Source organism: Canis lupus, chromosome 7, assembly GCF_003254725.2.
Source record: "Canis lupus dingo isolate Sandy chromosome 7, ASM325472v2, whole genome shotgun sequence".
NCBI classification, from domain to species: domain Eukaryota; kingdom Metazoa; phylum Chordata; class Mammalia; order Carnivora; family Canidae; genus Canis; species Canis lupus.
Genome location: NC_064249.1, coordinates 27,792,394 through 27,815,585, shown reverse-complemented (window position 1 = coordinate 27,815,585; position 23,192 = coordinate 27,792,394). Strand labels below are relative to the sequence as shown.

Here is a 23,192-nt window from a genome sequence, read left to right as displayed (position 1 = left end):
TTCTTTTCCCAGATCAGGGCTGGGAGTTCTGGGCTAACTATGGCCGTTTGGAGCCCAGAAACCATTTACACACATTCGGACCCTTCTTTCTCTCCAGTCGAGCCTCTCGGCTACAGGACGGGGAAAAAAAAAATAAATAAATAAATAAAAAGGGAAAAAAAAAGTCTAGTAATCAAGCCAGTGGGAAAGTATGTATATGTGTGTGTATTTATGTTTGGAGACCATAAAATGCCACAAATAAGCACTTAATATTTTACTTACTCGTCATATAGTAACTCATTTCTAATGAGACTATTAAAGCTGTTACCAAATTCCAACAGGTCATGAAAAAATCCCTCAGCACCTCTCTGTTCCTTGTCAAGTTAGGGCTCAGCAGACGGATGGCAGAGCATTATCCGTAGACTTAGGGGTTCCTCTATTCCTTCCTGTCTTTCCTCCTACGCGCCCTCCCCCTCCCGCCCAGGCACCCGGGTAGGACCCTGAACTGCGCAGGACCCTAGCCCGGCCACTCGCCCCAGGAATGCCCCTGCCTCCTGCGCATCTGGGCAACGCGACCCTCTGGCTTAGCGTTGTCGCCTGGGGAAGCGACCTTGGCCGCTCCAAAGAGGTTACGAAATTGGCCAGGGTGGGGGGGAGGAGGGAGCAATTATGCTACACTCCTAGAGTCCTTTCCTCCAGCTAAATAAATATGTAAATTTCCCACTGCCCTGGCCCCGGGATTCCTAGCGGCGCGAGAGACTCGAATCGATTCTGCGCCTTCTAGATCTCCCCTAACCTGCCTTTGGTTCGCGGAAGAAGCGTGGGAGAGCCTCTCATTATTATCGCTCCTGTTATTTTATTACATTATTTAATAGGCTGTCTCTACGGAGCCAAATGTAGCCTTAATTTGCTTGCTCTCTCCTTCGTTCTCTCTCAGACACTCCCCCACCCCCACCCCCCAAAACTGTTAGAATTGCAGGAAACGCTTGGGAGAAAAAAAAAAAAAAAAAGCCGAAAGAGAAGAAAATTTGATTGAGATAGTTGTGGATTTTTTCCAACAAGTTTCCCCACAGCTGTTACCAAAACATGCAAATGAGATTTTCCAACAGGATCTTAAACAAATCTGGAGGAGTTAATGCCCAAGCAAAATAATCGCCCGTTTGAAGTGACTGTGGGTTTCAGTTTGTCTTTTCTCCCCGTGATACTATTGCAGGGGAATGATAATTAGACCTTTACTTAAAAAATCCAAAGGGGCTCTCTCCCTTTCTCTTCCCTCCCTTTTTGCTCCCTCCTCCCTCACTCGCTCCCTCCCTCTCTCTTTCTCTTTGGCTCAGATGTTGGCAAAGGGGGTTTTCTTAATCAGACTGTTTTTTGGTCCGAGGGAAAGGAGGAAGAAGGAGATTGTGATGGAGAAAGGGGGTCTGTAAAACGTCAGGCACCGCACAAAGGCTTTGCCACGTAATTACAGGCTCCTATTAAGTCGAGATCTGCCCTCCCAGGGGTCTCCAATTTTCTTGTATTCCCTACAAAGCCTCCTCTGCATGCCAGTTTGTGCCTTTTGAAGTGCCAGAGAGCTTCTTGATCCAACTGAGAAGGAAAAAGGAGCTCAGCAAGAAGAGGGGGAGAGAGAGAAGGGAAAGGGGGGAAACCCACCACCACCCTCTTTCGGACTCTTGAAGCCCTTTTTTTTTTCTTCTTCTTCTTCTTCTTCTTACGAAAAGTAAAGTGAGAATCCTGCTCTCCAATACATCTGCAAGACATCACCCTCTCCTCCTGAAACTTTAGTCACTCCTGAGAATCCACAGGAGTGCAGAGAGGGGGAACACGTTTTCTTGAAGATGTTTTAAAGCTGGAACAAGCCTTCTTCTGTTGGTGCTTGAACTCTTGCCTGGGAATAACTTTTTTAACCTTGAAAAAAAAAAAACACTTTGATTCTTCTCTCCCACCCCTTCTTCTCTCTTCTTCTGTGTGTCTAACTCCCCCGCCCTGCTGGCCTCCCCTTTCCTTTCTCCCCCTTATTATTATTTTTAGTGTGTGCGTGTGGACGCTTTTGGATAGCTGGAAGGAATTTTTTTCTCCTGACTTGAACATAGGGTGACTTTTTAATTTTATTTTTTGGTGTGGATTATCTCCTTGGATCGCGCCGGACTTGGCCTCAGGAAAGCAGCCGAGGCTGTCGAAGGCTGTTGGTGTAGAACGCTCTGCTCTGCAGAAGGGGGTCCCCCCCCCTTTCCAATTTTTTGTCCTTCCCCTCCTTCTCTCTCTCTCTCTCTCTCCCTCTCTCTCTCTCTCTCCCTCTCTCTCTCCACTCCCCCCTCTCTCTTCCCCACTCGGCTCCTCTCCCCCCTCGCGCCCACAGCGTTTGGTGTTGATTCGAGCGGGAAGAGGGGGGTGGGTGGGATCGGAGGGGGAGACCATGACCTCCAGCTACGGGCACGTTCTGGAGCGGCAACCGGCGCTGGGCGGCCGCTTGGACAGCCCCGGCAACCTCGACACCCTGCAGGCGAAAAAGAACTTCTCCGTCAGTCACCTGCTAGACCTGGAGGAAGCCGGGGACATGGTGGCGGCGCAGGCGGACGAGAGCGTGGGCGAGGCCGGCCGAAGCCTCCTGGAGTCGCCGGGACTCACCAGCGGCAGCGACACCCCCCAGCAAGACAGTGAGTGAGGGACTCATCCCCGCGGGAGTGTGTGTCCGGGACCGGGGTCCCACCCAGTCCAGGGGGAGAAAGTCGGGGGCGAGGAGAGGTGGTGGCGGTAGCCCGAGGAAGGGCCAGTCACAGGCAGGGAGGCTGGATGATGCAAGGGGGGATCTGCCGAGGGGGCAGCCGGGCCGGGCGCTGCAGGGAGGCCCGGAGGCCCGGAGGTCGCGGAACCTCGCTGAAGCCGACCGGGCTGCCCTTCGGTCCCGAGCGAGCACGGCTGCTAGGTCCTCCAGCACGCGGGGCAAGCGGGCTGGCTGGGACGGGGTCCCGGAGGGGTGCAAGCCGGGGAGCCTGCCCTGTTGGGGAAGGCGGCGGATTAGATGCCGAGGTGGGCCGGGAGGGCTTCTCCCGGGCCTCGAGCGTGGGTTCGGGGGTAGGCGGGGCGGAGCGGCGGAGGGCGCAGCGCGCAGCCTCGAGACCCGCGCGGCTTGGGCTGCGTACCCCGCGTGGGTTCCCAGGGCCGCGCTGCGCTCTGTTCTCTGCTCTTGCCGCCCTTCACCTGCGCAAGGCTTTGAGACCCCCCCGGCAGAATCAAAGGCCTGTGCTTCGGGGAGACTCGGGGGCGAAGCAAAGGGAGTGTCCTTTGGGGTGAAACCCGAGCTCCCGCCCCGCTCGATCCCGCACAGGAGAGATGCGCAGGAGCAGCGCGGGCCCCAGAGCCAGCCGAGCCTGGTGTCCCATTCAAGGAGCTCTCCCGATTGGCCCTAACACCTCCAGAAAAGTCCACGCAGTCTCCCTTTGCCGTCCTTCCCGGCGGCCAATCGCGCCCCCATGGAAATCTGGCCTGGTGTTATTAACCGTGCCTTAAAATGTGACTCCAAGTGTATCTGTCCGTTCTGGAGTCTGGAACAGACCTGTCACCTGAATCACCACAGGTGACACTGGGGCGTGATATTTCCTCCCAGAGATTTCAAGAGCCTGAACTTGGCTGGAAGTTTTTTAAACGAGGCAAATTCTTTCACATTTCATTATTTGTTGACTTATTTTGTCTCCGAATTTGGAATCTGTGAAAACAAGAGACCCACTGCCATGCCATCATTGAAATAAATAAATAAACCCTGCCAGTATCAGACTCTCAGGAAATAGATAGACAAAGCAAACAGGACCCAAAACAGCTGGAAGCAAGGCCTGGCAAAGTGGTAGGAGTCCCGCATGCCACAGTGAAGCAGGGGGCAAGGACAGCCCCCCTCTCTTTGGCAGGCTGCCTGCCCCTTGCCCAGCTTCCTTAGTCCAAGCCTAGAATCTCCTCAGTGTTTTTTAGATAAAATCGAACTGGGCTCGATCCCCTCTAGTATTCTCAGAGGCGGAAGGCTATAGGGAATTTGGACTGAACATAATCTGGCCTGGTCTGTCTCTAGAGAGAGGTGGCCAGCTCTGAGGAATGAAGACCCGATGTCCCCAAGTCCTGAGTAACGGGTGGGCAAGTATGCAGAGGCTTCCTTGTTGAAGATATCGGTGCCTGGAGAGGGAGGGAGAGAGGAGGGTTGCTCTTGCTGTACTGTCCCCAGTGTGAGTTAATTGCTTGTGTAGATACTATGAACTTCGAGAAACTGCACGGTGAAATAACGATTATTTTTCAACGTTCAACTAGGGACAATGTAAATATGCAAAGCATAGGGAGTATAGTATCCCGAATCTCCAAGTGCCTATCACCCAGCTTCACTGATTCTGCACCTTCTGCTGGTCTTCTTTCGCCACGGTTAATTATTCACCCCAACATTTATCACTATTTGGAGCGGGAGGATGAACTCACAACAGAAAACAGGATCACGTAAAAGATGAGGGTGGGGCAAGAGAGACCAGCCACTGGTGCTTTACCCCTAAAACAAGCAGAGGGAGATGAAAAGCAGGCCCAGGGCCAGTGGCCTCAGCAAGCCCGGGGCTGTGCTGGCCGCGCCGGGCGCGGGATAGTCCAGGGCTGGAGGGATGCCCACCGTTCCTGCCCTTTGGCTCTGAGGAGATGCCTCTGAGAAGGGAGCTCGGGTTCTTGGTGGGTTTCTAGTGTGAACAAGGAGACTGGGCTTGGAGGCCAGCTGGGAAGCCCCTCGAAGCTGAGGCGGAGGTGGTCTGCGGTGGTGGGGAAGCTGTCCAGGTTGGCTCCTGTGAGACCCAGGCCTGGCGTAGCCAAGATCGCGCTGCGCACCCCGCCTGGGGTCTGCCGAGGACATAAAAAGGGCAGCAGCGATGTTGGGAACTGTGCATCCTGAGGGAAGGGGGTGAAACCTCCAGGAACCTGCCACTATATTCTTGAGGACACACACCTCCGAGTTTCCAGGAGCAAGGAGGCCTAATGGGGAGTGGGCCCCGGAAGGAAATTGAGGTTAGGATGCCAGCCAGGAAATGGATGCTTAAGGAAGGATGGTCCACAGACAGGTCAGAGGGAGGTAGCAGAAATGCAGACCCAGGTGATGGGGACAAAGTGACTGACACTGGGGTTTCTGAAAGTAGCAGAGAAACAGGATAAGGCCTTGCTTTCTTGAGATGGCTGGGGCCTATTCTTCTAACAAATAGTTGTTGCTTTTAGAAGCAAAGTTTCCTCAACCCCCTCACTCATCTCTGAGATAAGAATAGGAAGGTCTGGTAAGTGGGGCGATACTGTCTAGGAGGACTCGTGTCCTTAGTCCTCGGGTCCCCCATCAGGAGTTGCCGAGGACGCTGTTGTGAACTCATTGAGTCAGGACCGGTGGGCCCTGCTGGGCTTCCAGTGTGCAGTGGATAGTGAGGCTCAGACTGAATCAGGGAAGAGAGGAGTCAAAGCAAGGCTCTGAGCCTAAAAGACAGAAAACCACACTGAGAATAAAATGCCCCTCGCAGCCTTCGGGGAGTCTACCCCAGAGTGGGAAAGCATAATCTCCTTCAGAGGCATGGAAACGTAAAAGACAGGGTTTACTCTTCCAGCTCTATAGAAACATGTCCTTCCTAAATTTTCTTTTCAGCTGAAATTAGTAAAACAGGTTCCGTTTACACTAATATTGCAAATTTTCACTTACCATCTGGGCTGACCTTAGCATGGAGGAACTAAGTTGAGTCCAAAGTGAGAGCTTCTCTCTTATCTCCCTCACTCCTCGCCACAATACTATTCCCCCTTGGTTGATGTTCATTGCACTTTCCTCTCTGTAGAATGATTTCTTTTCCCTTTTTCTGATTTTCCCAGCCCAGTAAATGTCTCAGACTTGTGGGTTCAGATGTCTTAAGTGTTTAAAGAAACGGTTCTTTAACAGTTAGGAATCCGGTGGCTAATGGAGGAGTGTGGAGTGCAAAGGGGGGTAGAACAGGGGAAGCCAGGGAGAGGAAAGAGGAACAGGTCATAAAAATAGGCAGACCTACTCTTAGGAGGATGGTGCATCCCGCTGTCATTTCTTAATCCGAACTTCTGCAAACTCTTAAAAAAAAAAAAAAAAAGCGCCTGCCTTCCACGTTCCCAACCTCTAAATTAGTGAAACCAGATTGTCCTAATAAGACCTTTTGTTGGAAACACATGTAGTCATAAAAAGGTAGACGGAAAGTCAATTAGACACGCGTGCACACACGCACACACTCCGAAGCCGGTGGTAAGTGTGCGCTTGGCGCAGCTGGGCCCCGGGCCTCGGCGGGATGCAAATGCAGAACAGCGGCGCGGGAAATCGATTTGTCACAAAGGGAGAGGTGTAAACGCGGCGGGATAGAAACGCCTGCCCAATCCTCCTGCCACACTCCCCCAGCCCAACTCCACCAAATCCCCCACCTCCCCCAACCCCCCCCGCCCCCCCAACCAGTGGTAAGCCCAGGGGGAGCGGGAGCATTCTCTAGGGTGCTCCTAGTTGGAACATGCCTCAGAATATAAAGTTCCCTGGAGTTTCAGCATTTGTAACATCTAGGGCTCCAGAAACTTTTGCCGGCACCACCCTGGGGGCCCTGGAGCCGGTACTCTGAATTTGGGCCTCAATTATCTTGATTCAAAGGGGAGTCAATGAAATATATCATTTTAAGGGTAGCCTGGAAATTTTTTCTCTTTATGGAAGGCAGTGAAATCCAGGATCAAGGTAGGTCACTGAGTCCCCACGGTCGCAAGTCAAGTTCAGAGAAGAGGTGGTAAATCTTGTTTATCCTACAAGCAGGAGCAGGGCACTGGATGGCCTCCTCTTAATATTTTGGAAAAACTGACAGTCTGGTAACTCCCCCCACCGTCTGAGAGAGGAGGGCAGCTTGGAGTGTGAAGGTCAGGGATCTGGGCCTGTATAGTCCGAGGCCCCAGGCATCCAATCCTCGCTGGGGCTCCAGATCCCCCAACTCCGTTAAACGGTGAGCCCCTGCCTCCACCGTTCATTTCTCTGATGGAGCTCTTTCCAAGATTCTGGTACCTCTGCGGCACCTTAGGTGTCATGCAGCCGTGCATTTTGGCACAGTGACTTTGGCGGTCCCCCCACTTGCTTAGGTCAGAACGTAGGAGCGCCAAGCGGACAGCCGTGGATCACCCGGGACGCTGCACTTCCTTCATCTTCCCAGGGGCGTCATTTTAGATTTTACAGCAGGAGTGCGTAAGTCATCTCCAAACCAACAAGATGTCACCCACACCCCTCCCCTGCGAAAAAACCCCAGCGACTTCAGAACCAAGGATACCTTCCTACCCCACTGGCTCTGATCCACTCTGATCGGAGTTTTGAACCCCGCTTCCATCCAGCAGCCACCTCCCAGACCCTTTTTCACTTTTAAATGGTATCTGTGGATTTTCAATTAGAGGTCCATTTGATTTTTTTTGGAAGATGTGTTGCTTTTACAATTCCTCTCCTATAATACCCTGTTTGCCTGCTCCCTCCTTCAGCACCCACGCAGGCCACTCGCTCAAGGAGAACTCTGCTCCTCCATAGGGGCGCCCAGAGGACTCCAGTACAGGGATGTTGCAAGTCTGTGCGCGCCTGTGTGTGCGGGCGATTCCTGCGTGCCTCCTGTTCCTGGTGGTGCCAGCTTTCAATAGTTCTGAGAATAGGTATTTGCTTTTTATTCTTTGAGAGATGGAGTTAGTAGAAGCCAAAGGAAGTTTTCTTTTTCTTTTCTTTTTTTTTTTAATGGGGAGAGGGGAAGTAGTATTTATAGAGAAGGAGATAAGGCTTGCATTTTGCTTTTCTTTCTTTTTCTTTCTTTCTTTCTTTCTTTCTTTCTTTCTTTCTTTCTTTCTTTCTTTCTTTCTTTCTTTCTTTCCTTCCTTCCTTCCTTCCTTCCTTCCTTCCTTCCTTCCTTCCTTCCTTTCTTTCTTTCTTTCTTTTTGCAGAAGGTGGAAGAGTTTTGTGGGGAAGAACTTCACCCCGAAGAGAGAGTAAACTTGGGGGCTCAGCAACCTCTATTTAAGTCAATTTGTAAGGTCAATCAAGAGGATGCTTTGAGTATTTCTCTGAGCTACAGATTAGACATTTACAGGAAATACTTGGATAAGAGGCTAACTTCCTGTGTCCACTTCGTGTCCAAACGTTTACAGAACTACCTGTAAGTCCACCCCATTGTAATCTGATTAGGTGCTCTGCTTGGACTTCTGTTTTAATTTGATGCAGGGCCCAGTACCACCCCACCCCCATAGGTTGGTGTCCTTTAACTCCCTTTGCAACAATACAAAGAGGATTTGTGTGTCAACAGTATTAATATTCATCCACAAGAATTTTGATTCTTATAAATTCAAATAGTTTGATGAACAGGCTAACAACACTCAGTTAAAACTAATTTCAAACAGTAATAACAATATTGACAAACTGCCACCACCTCTTTTTCTCTAAGTGCTGTTTTTTTTTTTTTTAATTAAATCAATAAATGCGGAGATACATTGTCAAGAATTCTGAGGAGAGACAGTCATTGGTGTTTGGGGTCAGAGCGTTTGTTTTCTACCTGGAGAAGTTTTTGAGTAAGATGTCTTCACCTTGGTCCGAATATTAGTAGATTCTTGGTGTGGTATTTTGTCTAATTTAGTGAGGCAGCCTTAAGGAAGTAGTTGTACAGAAAATTATGAACTATGGATTTTAGGTTTCGACTGAAAAAAATCACATTTTACTTGTCCTGGAACCACTTTGCTTGAAAAAATATCTGTGAAGCTGAATACAGGGGTAGTAGTCAATTTAAGGGCTGGATGAGGACGAAAGGCACAAACAGCGGTTGGTGGAGAAAATTTTATGAAAGAAAATAAAGAAAAGTCGTCAGAACAAATCAATCGCACACACAAGTGATGTCTCAGAAGAGTCTAAGGACAATCAGAATCTTAACGATTCTGCTGCTCCTGCAGTTCTCAAATATAGGAACAAAGTCATGACCAGAGTTCAGTCCTCGGGTAATGGATGTGCCAGTCCCTTTGCTGCCCCAGTAATGACAGAGCTCTAATTCCCAAGCACTTTGAGGCTTATTTTTGCCATTATAAGTGAGGAATGAATTTGAAAAATGTGTATTAATTCGGATCCCCAAGATTCGAGTTATTAGAAAGAACAAGGACAGGTCCTCTGGTTCCTATTTTGTCTGCTTGGACCTTTTTGCAAGCGATTGGAAGTTTTCTTAACGGGCGGGCGGACGGGAGAGAAGAGACTACCGAAGCTTCTATGCAGAAATGGAGATCTCACCCGGCCTGGGGAGCTGGCTTTGTGGAATCTCACCACTTTGGGGGGATAGAGGAGGGAGGGAGGAGATGGAGCAAGGGAGTGTTAATACAGAAGTTGAGTGAAAAATACAACGTTAACTTTTAAAACAGAGCTCGACAGTATCTTAGATTTTAGCGTCCTCCATCCCGGCTGGAGCAGAGGTGCAAACAGCCCCAGCGCACCTCGGCTCGCGTGCTCCCAGGTCCCAGGCCCGTGAGGCGCAGCTCTTCGCGGGGTGCAATGTACCCTCGAGCCTTGCCTTCTCCTGCCGAAAGGGGGCGCGTTCTTTCTAAGCCGGGGCGGGACCTGCTCTGGCTTCAGAAAACCTTGGACTCAGCAGGAGAGCGACACGCTGGAAGACCCTTCTACACAAGTAGCAAAAGATAGGACATATCAATGTCATGAAGACACGCCAGGGACTGCAGAAATACATGCTATAGACATGCATTTTCGCAGAAACACGGAGAGAGCTGGTAGGCGTCCCGCCCCTCTTGCCTTTGAAATGAAGGTGGTCAGGATTCCAAGGTGAGCAGGAGGGGAGAGGGGCGCTCTCCCAGGGCTCCCAAGTGGAGCTAGATGACCCTGGGTCGCTGGCGTGTTAGGGAGCTGCTGCAAAGCTGCCACAGACCCCCCACTCTCCCAGTCTTCACAGAAGGCAGGCACTGGCCGTCCCAGAGGTAGGCCCCGGGGCTAGGGGAACCCCCTCTTTCCCTCAAAGCAGGACAAGAACTGCCCCAAGTCTTGTGTGTGTCCCCAGATCTAACTCCTGGCTCCCACTCGACTCCTGCTTTTTGGGCAAGAGTTTCAAGTGATTTACATGAGGAAGATTTATATGAGGCAGATTCTTAACCCCCTTCTGTAAATCTTAGGATTTTCTGCTTCTCTCCCTACCCACACCCTGAATTTCGAGGTCCACAAGGCAAGGCAACAGTGGGAACAACAAACTGGCAGAATGAATACTCTGTCTTCTCAGTAGAAATGGTGGTTAATACACACCTTCCAAGATAATCTGAGCTCGGGGTGTTCATGAGAAACAGAAGTGCCAGGCCAGCGCTGCAAGGGAAATTGCATTCCCACAAACGTTTGTCTGAGCGTAAGAACATTCACCCCATTCACTTAATTTCTCATCATCAGTCATGTCATTATATTTTAAAGGACCTCACAGTGCTGGAAGGTGGTGTAGTTATAAATAAGCATAAAAACAGATGGGCACTCTCCCAGTACTCTAAATATATATGGGGAGGCCAAATCTTTTCAAAGAGGATTCAGATATACAACATAAAGGCCAAGGGGCCCAACTCAATCAAAATTGGAGCCAGGATATGCTAAGTTTAATCAGCTTGACTCAGGGGCAAAGTGGAAGGCCTAGCCAGCACTTCAGTTATATATAGACAACCCCATTTTCTCAAGTTTCCATTGTATGTATCCACATACGTCCATGGTAGTGTGCAAGGGGCTTGGAGGAATTGGCCTGGGCCTGGTGGGTGGTCAGGGAATCAGTGTCCAGCCTCCTGCTCTTGTCAGCCTTGCTTGTCTTCTTTGCCTCAACTGGCTGTCCAAGATATGTGTCTACAGAGAAAACTGGTACTTAGATGCCACGGAAGCCTCCTAAATGCTATTTTCTAGAATCTAGAAAAGGAGAAAGCTGTTGAGCTCAATGGTGTATAGCATAACCAACCATTTTCATGTATTTTTTTCCTCTCTGATAATTCATTTTAGCCCACTCCTTGGGAGTAGAGGTTTTGGGGAACTGGTAACTGTTCTATTTCTCTTTCAGGTAACTCATAAATACCTATAAGTTGAAAGTTCCAGTGGAAGTAGACATTGGATCTAATTCTTTATACCTGGGCATTGACATATTGTCATTAATCCAGCCTGGGAGGTGATGCTCCATAATTGTGTACATTGTGACTTCATTTTCCACTGGGGCGACTTCCCTAAGCACCTGTCTGGATCACGGTAGTCCAGTACCTACCTGTTAGCCTGCTAGCTAGCCGCTAGCTAGCTGCGGATAGCTGCTAGCCTGTTGCCTGGGCTCAGTGAATGCTTAAGTGATAGAACAACCTCCCCATCTTTAGTGGATCCCCTTTCTAATCCAACTAGGCTCTCTCTCCACTCCCCTTCCTACTTTTTACTATTTGCCTAGGAGATGTCCTCCAGGCTCACCATTTCAGCAACCATCTGCATAGTGAGGACTCCCAGGTTACAGCTTCAAGGCCCCCCCTTGGAACTGCAGGTCCATATATGCAGCGACCTATTCAGCATTCCCATGTGAACGTCACAGTTAAATGCTTCAAACTCAGAAATAGTGAAACAGGGCACTAATGAGCTCTCTTTCCCCAATCTGATCCTCTTACAGCTTTTCCTGTTTTTCTGTATCACAACATGGGGATGCAAAACTCAGAAATTTCAGACTCACCCGGACTCCTTCCTTTCCTCCTCTGTCCAGTCCACATTCAAATCTCAACAAGTTTACCTTCTACAATCACCTGAATCCATCTTCCCTTAAAAATCTATGATATCTCACCTGCAGTGCTGTACCAGCCTCCTAACTAACTGAGTCTCCCTGAATCCACACTTGTCTTCCTATCTGTAGGTGGTGCACAGGGGGATATGAATGATAGATCCTAAAGAAATTTTTGCTGAATGAATAAAAAGCATGCTAATGCATTCTTTGACAAACACATTTTTTTAAGATTTTTTTAAATTTACTTATTCATGAGAGATACAGAGAGAGAGGCAGAGACACAGGCAGAGGAAAAAGCAGGCTCCATGCAGGGACCCCGACGTGGGACTCGATCCGGGTACTCCAGGATCACACCCTGGGCTGCAGGCGGCGCTAAACCACTGCACCACCAGGGCTGCCTGACAAACATATTTTTAAAAACATCATGGCTCTCTCCCATTAGAACTCACAATAGCTTTTTATTCTTTTAAAAACTTTTTTAATTTAAATTCAGTTAATATATACAGTATTATTAGTTTTGGAGGTAGAATTTAATGATTCCTCAGTTGCAATTCCCAGTGCTCATTACTTCAAGTGCCCTCCTTAATGCCCATCACCCAGTTACCCCGTCCCCCACCCACCTCCCCTCCAGCAATCCTCAGTTTGTTCCATTAAGAGTCTTTCATGATTTGCCTCTCTCTCTCTCTCTCTCTCTCTGTTTTTGTCTTATTTTATTATACATCAGGACCAAATTATTTGTCCTGTTTGGTTTTTTTTTTTTTTTTTATTTGTTTGTTTTTTTAACCACCTTTTATAGTCTATATTTCCATTCATGTCCCAGCCACCTGCCCATTCACACACAAATCAGAACTGTTCTACGTCTCCCTAGCATGCTAGTTAGGCTGGGACATTTCCCCATGTCCTCTAGTCTTCTTTTCTGACTTCTGATAGGAAATGTCCTTGCTCTGTAACTCTTTTTGCAAACCCACTTATGCTACCTTTCATGGTTCTGCTCCTATCTCACCTCCTTATGACACCTTTCTTGACAGCTTCATTTTAGACCAAGCAAACCCCTTTCAATAGATGCTTACAATGAAATAATCAGCACTTTTTACAAGTATTGCTTAATTATTTTTTAAATGTATTATGGTTGTTAATTTACCTTAAATATTTTCTTAATATTAGAGATTTGGCAGGGGGAGGTGAGCAGGGGAGAGGCATATTCCACAGCATATAGTAAAGCTGCAGTAAACAACTTATATAGATTTTTTTTTCTTTTTGCATAGTGTGGTTCTGCTGTTTTTGCAATTTCTAGCTGCGAGTAATTTTTTTAAAAAAATAATAGCATAATGCCAAAGTACAATACATGCTTATTTTAAAAAACATATTATTTTACATTAAAAAGTTTAAATGAGAAGGTAAAGTCACCTATATTTCACCACCCTGAACTAGACACAGTTCATGATTTGTTGTTAAAATATTTCCTTTTTATTTATTTTTTACACAGTTTTTATATTAACATTCTTCGTTACTGATTTTTAAGTCAATGGAGGAATTTTTAATCATATTTTCAAAGATTGCGTTTCACCCCAAATTAAGAAAATATGCGAACATGTAGCCCATTTGCTTTCATCAGAAAAATGAAACACACACAAACAATAAATAACAGCTCCCCAAGGATTGTGGGAGCTTTGACGTCACAGCCGTTTCCCAGAGTTCTCAGGTTCCAGTGGGTCCTACTCCTTCAGAGTAAACAGTTTCTTTTTCTTTTCTGCTTGTTCTAGCTGGTAACCTTCCCTAGACATGAGCACATGTCTCTTTTTGAAATTGGAAAAGCCTGCATAATACTTAAAGGACATTCCAAGACCACAGTTGGAGAACTACTACTGCTCAAAAAATTAGTTTTTACATGGTTGAGCAGGGAAGAGCTCCACAAAACTGTTGGGGAGAAAATATCTTAAGGGACTGTACGGTTTCTGTTATTACAGATCTCTCAACCTTGACTTTTTGTTTTTTAAGTGTTTTTTCTTTCTTTATAAAAAACGCTTTAAAACTCATACAATGCTTTTGTAAAAAAAGGAGGATGAAAGCGACATGTACTGCTCTGTACCTTGTAGAACAATGATCAGGTATGATAATGACATATTCTGGGACACAGTAGTATATTTTGATAAGAAAAGCACTTATAAAAAAAAAAAAGTAATGCATTTATCTATATGTGAAAATCTATGGTACCACAGCCCTATTTAAAGTGATAATTGAAAAAAAAAATAAAATAAAGTGATAATTGCAGAGAAAATATAAATTGTTATTATGAAGTGTATTTAAAAATTATTCCCCGGCAAACTGATGTTAAAATATTTGCCTGATGAATGTAAATATTTTCTTTAAGGAAAGTATTATCAAATGATGTAAAATCATGTAGAACAAAATTTTTGACTTATGAATTAGATATATCTAAATAACTAATCTTCCTCTCATGGGAAAGGGGGAACAGAGAGAATAATCATAATTTTCAAGGATTAAAAAACCACACTTGCCCAATAAAAGTTTCTGCAGTTCCCCACATTGTCGATTTCTGAGGGAAGAAAGAAGAACCACCCAGAGAGCTCTTTGCCTATAACCAGATGTGCTGTTCAGCAGCTCTACTCAAGTTTGAGGGAAGACCACAGGATGAATCCTCAACACATTTAAGAAATAAAACGTAATTTAGTTCATTAATCATGAAACTGAAATCTGCAGTTTTGCTACACATATTTCAAAAGCTGAATCCCTTCTGACAAGAGGAACAGAACATAATATCACTGCACACTTGACTGTTAGGAGTCTGTTCTTAGCTGCCCTCAGGGAAGAAGAGATTTTTCTGAGTGTGATCATTTTGACTCAGAATATATGAAACATTGTTTAAATTTATGCCTTTTTACCTCTCTTTTACCCCAACAGTCTCCTTCCTCAGGTGGTAAGGATATCTTTTTTTCTGCCCTGTGTTGGATTTTTTTTTTTTTGGTTTGGAGAATCAGAGCTACCTTGAACAGCCAGGAAATTCCAGCTGTATCTGGGTAGGCCTTAAAGTCAATCATTTTAACTGAATTACTATATATACTCAAACTCCTGGTGGATTTAACTCTTTCCCCTGATTACTTATATAAATTAATGTCTTATTTGTCTTAAAGAATTAATAATATGAATAATAAAGTGACATAAAATATGAAACTGCTTCACAAACTGTAAGAACATATACCAGTGCTATTATAGTTTATAAAACCAGTTCTAAGAAATAGGTGGGGATAGCATAAATATTTTCATCTTACAGAGAAGAAAACAGGCTTAGAGATTTTTAGGGAGCTACTGTTAAGTGACTTGAATATTTCTCTCCTGATCCCATTTTATTTATCTATTTTTCATTCTATCCCATCATCTTTGATGTTAACCAAATTCTTATGAGTACATTATAGTCTAATGAAACAATGCTGAATTAAGAACAGGGAGACCAGCATGCCACTTCACAACACATTACCATGCTGCCCAAATCTTTTTTATTTCCTTTGGCTCTTTGTCTTTGTTGTAAAGTGGACATGTACCTGCTGTACCTGTCTTCCTTGTGGGAACACAGCAGGCCAAAAAAGATACTGCCTTATTTAAAATACTTAAGGAATTTGGGGCAAAATTTATTATTATTCCATAGGAATCAAGTGGAAACTTTTCTAAATTATGTTATCAAGCAAAAATTTAAAGCTAAGGATGTGTTTCAATAAATTTATGCCAGCCTGCAAAAAGCAAAAATCTTTAATTTAGATTTAAGAGTATCAGGGGATTCAAAGCATTTGCTTTGTATTTAGACAATTCTATGCTAAGTTATGATTCTACAACTTACTAGTTAACTTTAGATAAATCTCTGGGTCTCCATTTTCTCACCTAAAAAAACTGGCACATTAATATCTTTAGCTTGGAATAAGAGATAATGTGAACAAAGGCTCTAATACCCTACTTGCCCCCATTGAAGACACTCAAATGAAATGTTTGTTCTTTTCCTGCTACCACTTCCATAACATCTCTGACAAATGTCACTTATGCCAGCCTTGGCTATGTATCCAATGTGGTTTCCCAGTCAATGTTGGAGGCCATTTAATGTCACTAAAACTAGGAATATTCCCATACTCCAAAAGTCACGCTCTTACAGCATGTCATTTACCAAGTGACTAAGTAGACACATGTTTTTGATCTACAGTCAGGAACTGATGCCTTATGATTTTTAGTGACGTGCATAAGTCACCCCATGAGTGCCTGGCAGAGCTGGGAATCTGGCTCAGAAGTTCCTGACTGTGGTCATCTCCTTCAGGCCACCCTTCTCCTTGTTAGCATGAACCAGTAATCTGAATCTTCTTAAACTTTGAGATGGCATCAACCTTTCATATTTCCACTTACTCCATCCATTACTACGGACTGTGCAATGACTGAAGAAGACAAATGCCCTTCTTCAATTTAGACACTGAATTTAATGGCGAATAGATGACATATGTTTAGGACATCAGGTGTCAAGATTTTTTGTTTTTGTTTTTTTTGTTTTTTTTAGGTGTCAAGATTTCTTATCCCAGACCTCACACAGCCACTAAGTTTCCTGGACACCAACCATGTTGAATTTTCTACGTAGTATAGTGGCTCTGACATAGCACTGCCTTACCGCTTCTCTGAGATTTCTTTGAGGTCTATTTAATTTTTTATACATGAATAATACTTACCATGCTAACTGTGGTCATACATAAAGTTGCCATTCTTGTGTGAACTTGGGTCTCCTAACCAGTTGAGTAAGATAAACATTCTGTCTCCCAGTTTGATATGTGACCTGCTTTCATATGTATTGCTTTGAAATCTGATAAACCTAGAAGACATACAGACTGCATTTCTATATCATAAAGCATCCGAGACTCTTTATTTTGTTGCTAAGCAATTGACGATTAAATCTCCTTGGCATTCTTTGATAGCAGATGAGCATCACCTGTGGTACATGTGGAGAAACTAGGTCACCGTGGGTGAGGCAATTGGACAAATTTGTTGCATGATTCTGTGCTGGTCTAAAGAAGCAGTTTACCATGCGCCTTATGCAAAAGAGAATCAAAACATCTCCTAAGCATGCTCAGGGGCTGTTGGAGATTAGGAACACAGATCTGTCAGCAACATCAGTTCTGACATATGGAAAAGTGTTTGTGTGTTTGATAAAAATGCTGTGTGTACTTTACAGGATTGTATAATCTCTGGGGGTGTAGGATGGCTGGATTACTGTTCTCCGTTAGAGACTATGGAATCCTTCCTCATGTAGGAAAACGTTCCTTTAGTTCTTGTTTACTTACTTTGTTCCTTTCCTCCTTCTACGGGTCTCCCATGTGCAGTTCATTTCTAACAACTGAGGGGAAAGCGATAAAGAGAAATAATGACTCATCTGATTCTTTCTCTACCGGGCTTACAGTCGAATCCTGTATATCTTAAAGTGTGATGCCTCGTTCGTCTTCATCAGAATGAACTGAAATGTCTTGAAATACAGATTCCAGGACCCCACTTATACCTAGTGAATCAGAATCTCCCAAACATGTGCATTTTTATTGCACACGATTTTCATATACCGTCGTTTGCAAACATAGATGCAGACCATGTTCTTTTAGAGTGATTGGCATCGAATGATGTATTTTTGTGTGCCATCCACTGTGTCCTTTGTGGTCCATTGTTGTTAAACTCTCCCCTGATGGGGCACTTGAATGGCTCAGCGGTTGAGCATCTGCCTTTGGCTCACATCTTGATTCTGAGGGTCCTGGGATCAAGTCCACATTAGGCTCTCCACCAAGAGCCTCTTCTCCCTCTGCCTATGTCTCTGCCTCTCTCTTTCTGTGTCTCTCATGAATAAATAAATAAAATCTTAAAAAAAAAAAAAACCTCTCCCCCAAATAAGCATTAGTCTGATCTCTGCAACCAGGTAAATACAGTTTTGAAGACAAGGGCAGAGAGGCAGATATTTTATGCTTCAGAGCACTGATGATGCTTTTCATATTGTAAATGATTTAATAAGCAGTTACTGAGTAAAGAATGCATGGAGCGCTCACTAGGTGCCTGGCACTGTTTTAAGTGCTTTGTATTTTTTTTAAAGGAAAAAAAAACAATGTAAGACAATTATTGAAGGTTGCAAAAATCCTAACTATGACTAATTTTCAGTGACTGTTATCTCAGCTCTTATTCTGGAAGAAAAAACATGTGCCAAAGAGAGGGCAATCTATCACACAGATGCTAATATTTGCAATTTAACTTTAGTTTTAAGTATGTTTTCAGATGAAGGTATACCACATGTAGAAGTTATAGTTCAGTATTTTGCATTTCTTTTTTTTTACTAAGTCCTTCCTTACTGTCTAATGGTTGGTAAAGCACAGTTTTTTTTTACTTATGCAATTTTGCCTACTTATTTTCTACATGTTTGAAAAGGCAAAGTTGTTTGGGTTTTTTTGCCAGCATATAGAATTTTATTCAAAACCATTCAATGAGTAGGATGCATCTCAGTGTTTTCTAAACAAAACCCTGACTGAAACATGTTTATAAGGTTCTGCATAACTTCATAAACTCATACTACAGAGGAAAAACGTTGTTGGATGTCACATGGTGACACATAGACTATTCATTGTCATGTGGGAAGGCCACCTCCCCCCCCCCAGGGCCTGCAGAAACTCATGGGGTAGAACGGATAAGGGGTAGATGGATAAGGTCCTGCATTACCAAATGAAAGCAAAGTTCAGACTCAACCTTGGGTTGCATTAATTATAGACCAGTGGTTCTCAAACATTAACATGCATCAGAATCACCTAGAGGGTTGTAAAAGCACAAGTTGCTGGACTCCACTCCCAGAACTTTAATTCAGGAGCTTTTGGGTGGGGACACCAAGTTTTAATATACTTTTTCAGATACTGGCTGTCAGAAAGTTGTATTTGAAATTTCAACATAACTTTTCCAACTTTGCCATGTTTAAAGACAAATTTATTCCTTTAGTGGGGTACTAAGCTTGGCACATACTCAAGGTATATCTGAAATATCTCCTTTTATGGTATACTAAAAGGCTTTTGTCCTAAATGGATTTTCTATTAAATATCATGTTTTTTTTTCCCGTAATGATGTATATGAAATTCATAGATTGTTGTCCAAAGAGTGTGTGTCTGGGGTGGGGATAGAAATAGCATCTTAAATGACAGACGATTTAACTCATTAAACATCATTTGGTAAAGCAGGGTTATTGTGACTTTAGAAAGCTCAAAGACAAAGAATAGAAATGGAAGGCCCTTACAGAGATGAGAAGGGCCACAAACTAAGAGGGGAAGGCTTTTCTGGAACCGTATCTGCAGCAGAGACCACTGCTGAGTAACAGGCCTCTAAGCCCATCTGGGATCCTTTGGTGACATGAACTTTGCTCTAGTGGTTTATGACATCACTGGAACCCCCTTGGTGGAATTACAACTTCATAATTCACAGTTAGCTGTTGTTTATTTTATATTTAATCATTTGTGGAGCACACTGGCAGCATACCCAGGGGAACTATGTGGTTATGCTCCTGCAAATCTTGTTGTTGCATAATTAAGTACGTCAGAAGTAATTCACCAAGTGTCATAACATCCCATATTTCAGACTTGCAGATGCTGGCCTTGGTTGTGATTGTCCTGAAAGTTATCCTGGCTGACTTACCTTCTCAATGAGTTTTCCTTTTGGAGGAGCAGTTACCAGACAGCTGGGTTTCCGGGTGTAAATACAATTTTCTGAGTAGCAGGCATAATGCTTCCATAGAAAGATAATCCCGGATGTGATATTGACTTCTATAATGTAACTGTAAAATGTGGTTTTATTTCTATTATCCCATAAGGATATAAAATGAATCAATCAAATTAACAAAGAAGGTTTCTGGGTTACCAAAGGGAATGGGGATTAGTCTCCATATTTCTTTGTGTTTGGCCCCTGCTGCTCAGAAATGACCCTACTTTATCTAGTGCCTTTGGGTCTTTCAATGGGAGAAGGGAGAAAGGGAAGGAAATTAAATTTTCCTCAATCTTACCTAGAGGAAAAAAATTAAGATTTATTGAGCACCCAACATGACCAGGTAATGTGCTGGATGATTTATACTACTTATGTTGTTTAAATTCTCGCAATAATGTTGAGTGGTAGATATTGTCACCCTCAATTTACAAATAGGGCTTTGAGACTCCAAGGAGGCTTATCGACTTGCCTGAAGCCTCAAAGTTGGTCTTGATGAAACCAGAACTAGTCTTGACCCCTCTGGAACTCTGTATTCCATTATCCTCTCATTTACCTTCCAGTGGCTAGAAAATTGGAATGCTGAATGGCTTTTCTGCCACATTTATTTAGTGGAACACAGAACTCCAGTAACTATAGTCCTGGACTGGGTATTGGGATTGCAAATGGAAAAATGCAAATAATCCATCAGGAAATTATATCTTTGTAAAGAAAATCCCCTGATGGCACCGGATACTTTAATACCAGTTGAACTGCAAAATTGAGATTAATTATGGGGCTCAGTGAACTTGAATGAAAGAATGAATTGGAAGATAGTACTAAAGAAGAAACTAGGTGAGCCAGAGAGCTTTTCTGAAGGTGAAGAATTATCTTTGATCATGGTTTTGACCTTGAACATGCCACCAAGCCTCTCTGAGAAACTGGAAGAATAGCAATGTATTTTTGACAAGTCTGTTGAAGATTAAATCAGGTATATGCGCATATTCCTTACCTTACCTCACAGGTGGTACAAAGCTTCTAAATTGTGTCAGTTCTAATACTGGATTAGAATATTGAGGGGGAAAAAACCCCAAATCTAAAATTTCTGGTTAAATTTCCTCCTTCTATGAGAATGAGTTGTGTTTGGTTGTTTTTTACGTTAAGAATAGGATTTTATTTGAAATATTCAGACAGTCTGATTTGGTTGTTTGGGGCTGGAAATTCATTTTCCAGATGCAATGTTATAAAGGTTCCCTGGAAGCCTCCAAAAGACTGGTAAATGTATGAGACAGATTGAAATATAGTGACAATGGAGGCAGCCAGTGTGTTGTTTCTGGAAGGAAGTGGCTTAGTGGGATGTCTTGCCCTCTTTATTGGTGTAGGACCAGTGCTGGGCAAAATTTAGAACCAAATGAATTTAATCTCTGGGCAGCCTTCTGCAACACCCACTCCTGGCCACCAGTGTCTGAATTTGGTACTCCTCCTGTGTGCTTTCATGTCATCCTTCATGGCATAGACACATTACATGGCTTCTTTAAGAATGCCACTGAGGTCTTGGTGTCTCTGTGATCCCATTCACCCCTCTTCTTTGGAGTTCCCAGTGAGGAAAATAAACACATAGAGCAATAGTTGAATGGGAAATAAGGTGCTGAATTGTCATCATCTGGGCAAACACACAATAAGCCTTGGGCACTCCAAGGCCCCATCCTCTGGGATTTGCTGATAAAACGAAGTTGGAGGCTTTGTTTAAGTCCATTATGATTGCAAAACATACTCCCACTCTACTCTTTCTCTCACTCAGTTTCTCATACATCCAGCAAATCTGTATGGAGTACTGGCTGTGCCCCAGTCACTATTCTAGGTGCTGGGGATTCAGCAGTGAAAAACACAACTTGCTCCTTCTCATTAAACTTACTTTTTCCAGAGAAAGAGAGGCAATAAACAAGTAAATAAACAACTACATAAATAATTTAATTATAAATAATGATAAGTCTGATAAAGGAAATTAACCAGGCTTATTTGAGCAGAGATAGGAATGAAAAGGAGGTGCTAATGATGTGGACATCAGAGTAACGGCTATTGGAGTATTTTACCTACCAAGCAAAATCAGGCAGCTGAAGTGAACTAGTGTGAGGGCCACTAGGCAATAACAAACTTGGGAATTCCAAGGAACAGAATGAAGTACAGTGTGGCTGGAAGATAGCAAGTGATGGAAGTTGGTGGATGAGGTCAGAGACTATGAAGGGGTCAGATAATAGGGACTTTGTAGATCATAGTGAGGAGTTGGGCTTACAGCCTAGAATGATGGCCGTGGGTAGCCATGGGAGAGATTTAAACTGGGGATCTGACTTATGTAGTTAAAAGGATGATTTGCTATATTGAGAATATATATAAATTGGAAGAGAAAGGAGATGTGGTTAAAAGGTTCTTGCGATGGGCCAGGTGAGGGGTTATGTTATTTTGAATAACCTTATGGGTGAGGCGCTGAGCAGTGGTGGTGGGCACCCAGACTGGGCTTGCTATAGGGGCTAAGTAGGCTGATGAGCCAGCTGGCTTTGTAGATGCCTTGCCTAGAAGATTCACCCAGGGCACTTACTTTTCTTAGCCTTGTCTTTTCTGCGTTTCCATACCCAGGTTTTCTCTCAAACTTGCAAGCCTTTCCGTGAGGGATCCCTGGAAGCAGTTGACAGGAGAAGGAGTGGTTGGGTGCAGCGGGGTGTGAAATGGGAGCAATTTTTTCTTGAGTTTGTTATTTGAAAAGTTAGAGCCTGTAATTCAGGTACTGTCTATAATTTTCCCAGAAAGGAAGGGTTCTGTTTTAAGTTCTGCAAAAGCAACCTCTTTGTAATTTAGCAAAACATCAGAAGGCAACATTGCTAACAACTACAATTCAGAGATGTGAAGGCTTGTGTAGCTGAAATGCCTCAAGAAGTGATTTGTATTTCCTAGGTCAGAGTTCCTCCCCTTTAGCGTGTCTGTGTTAATGCCGCCAAAGGTCAGAAATCAGTCAGGTCTTTTCTCCAAACAATGGAATAGTAATCACAGTTCCAATGAGCTGCAGTCAGAGCATTTTACCTACCACCAGTCATTCATCTAACAAATTTTTATGGTGTTCAACACTGTGCCAAGCACTGAGGATACTAAAGAAACAGAGCCAGTCATCTAATTGGTGAGATGAGTCTAATACTGGCTCTCACATGGCTCACCTCCATGTAATTTTAACCTGTCCAATCCTGAAATCATCAATCTTGCAAACAGCTCCTCCTCTTTTCCCTATTATTCAATAGACCTCAAGCCTGGCTGGAAAGGGGGTGGGGGGAACCAGCTCAAAATCTCAACAGCAGTGCCACCCCCTTCTTATCTTTCATTCTTCATGCCTGTTTCTCAGGGCAGACATTTTGTGTCATGGGGCCTGAATGAGATCTTTTCCTGGTCGTTCCTCACAGATGGAAGTTTCTCTGACCTAGAGGAGGAATTTCAAACCTGTAAGACACCACTAGTTGGAAAACTATCAGGAGAAATTTTGAATAGATCCATCTTGCTTTTAAAGAAGATTTTGAATCCCAAGTAGTTTAAGCATTCTGCAGCTTGTAGCACCCTGAGAGTTGAGAAATGTCTTCTGGCTTATCTTCCAGAGTGTTCTGTCTGCCAACACTTCTCATGCGGTTTCAAGTAATTTGGCAAATGACAAGTTATAGTCAGCATAAACTTATAATTATGCAA

The 23,192-nt window shown here is 44.1% G+C and overlaps 1 protein-coding gene across 2 annotated transcripts in view; it reads left to right on the top strand.

Moving 5' to 3' along the window:
* Positions 1–1,164: 1,164 nt before the first annotated feature.
* PRRX1 (paired related homeobox 1) overlaps positions 1,165–23,192 on the top strand; it is a 72,950-nt gene continuing 50,922 nt past the window's right edge. The window contains exon 1 of one of the 2 annotated variants that reach the window (XM_025430384.3): positions 1,165–2,636. In XM_025430384.3, coding sequence (XP_025286169.1) covers positions 2,396–2,636 — 241 coding nt within the window. In that variant the 5' untranslated portion in view covers positions 1,165–2,395. The remainder of the gene's footprint in view (positions 2,637–23,192) is intronic. The other variant, XM_025430382.3, reaches the window with a different exon arrangement.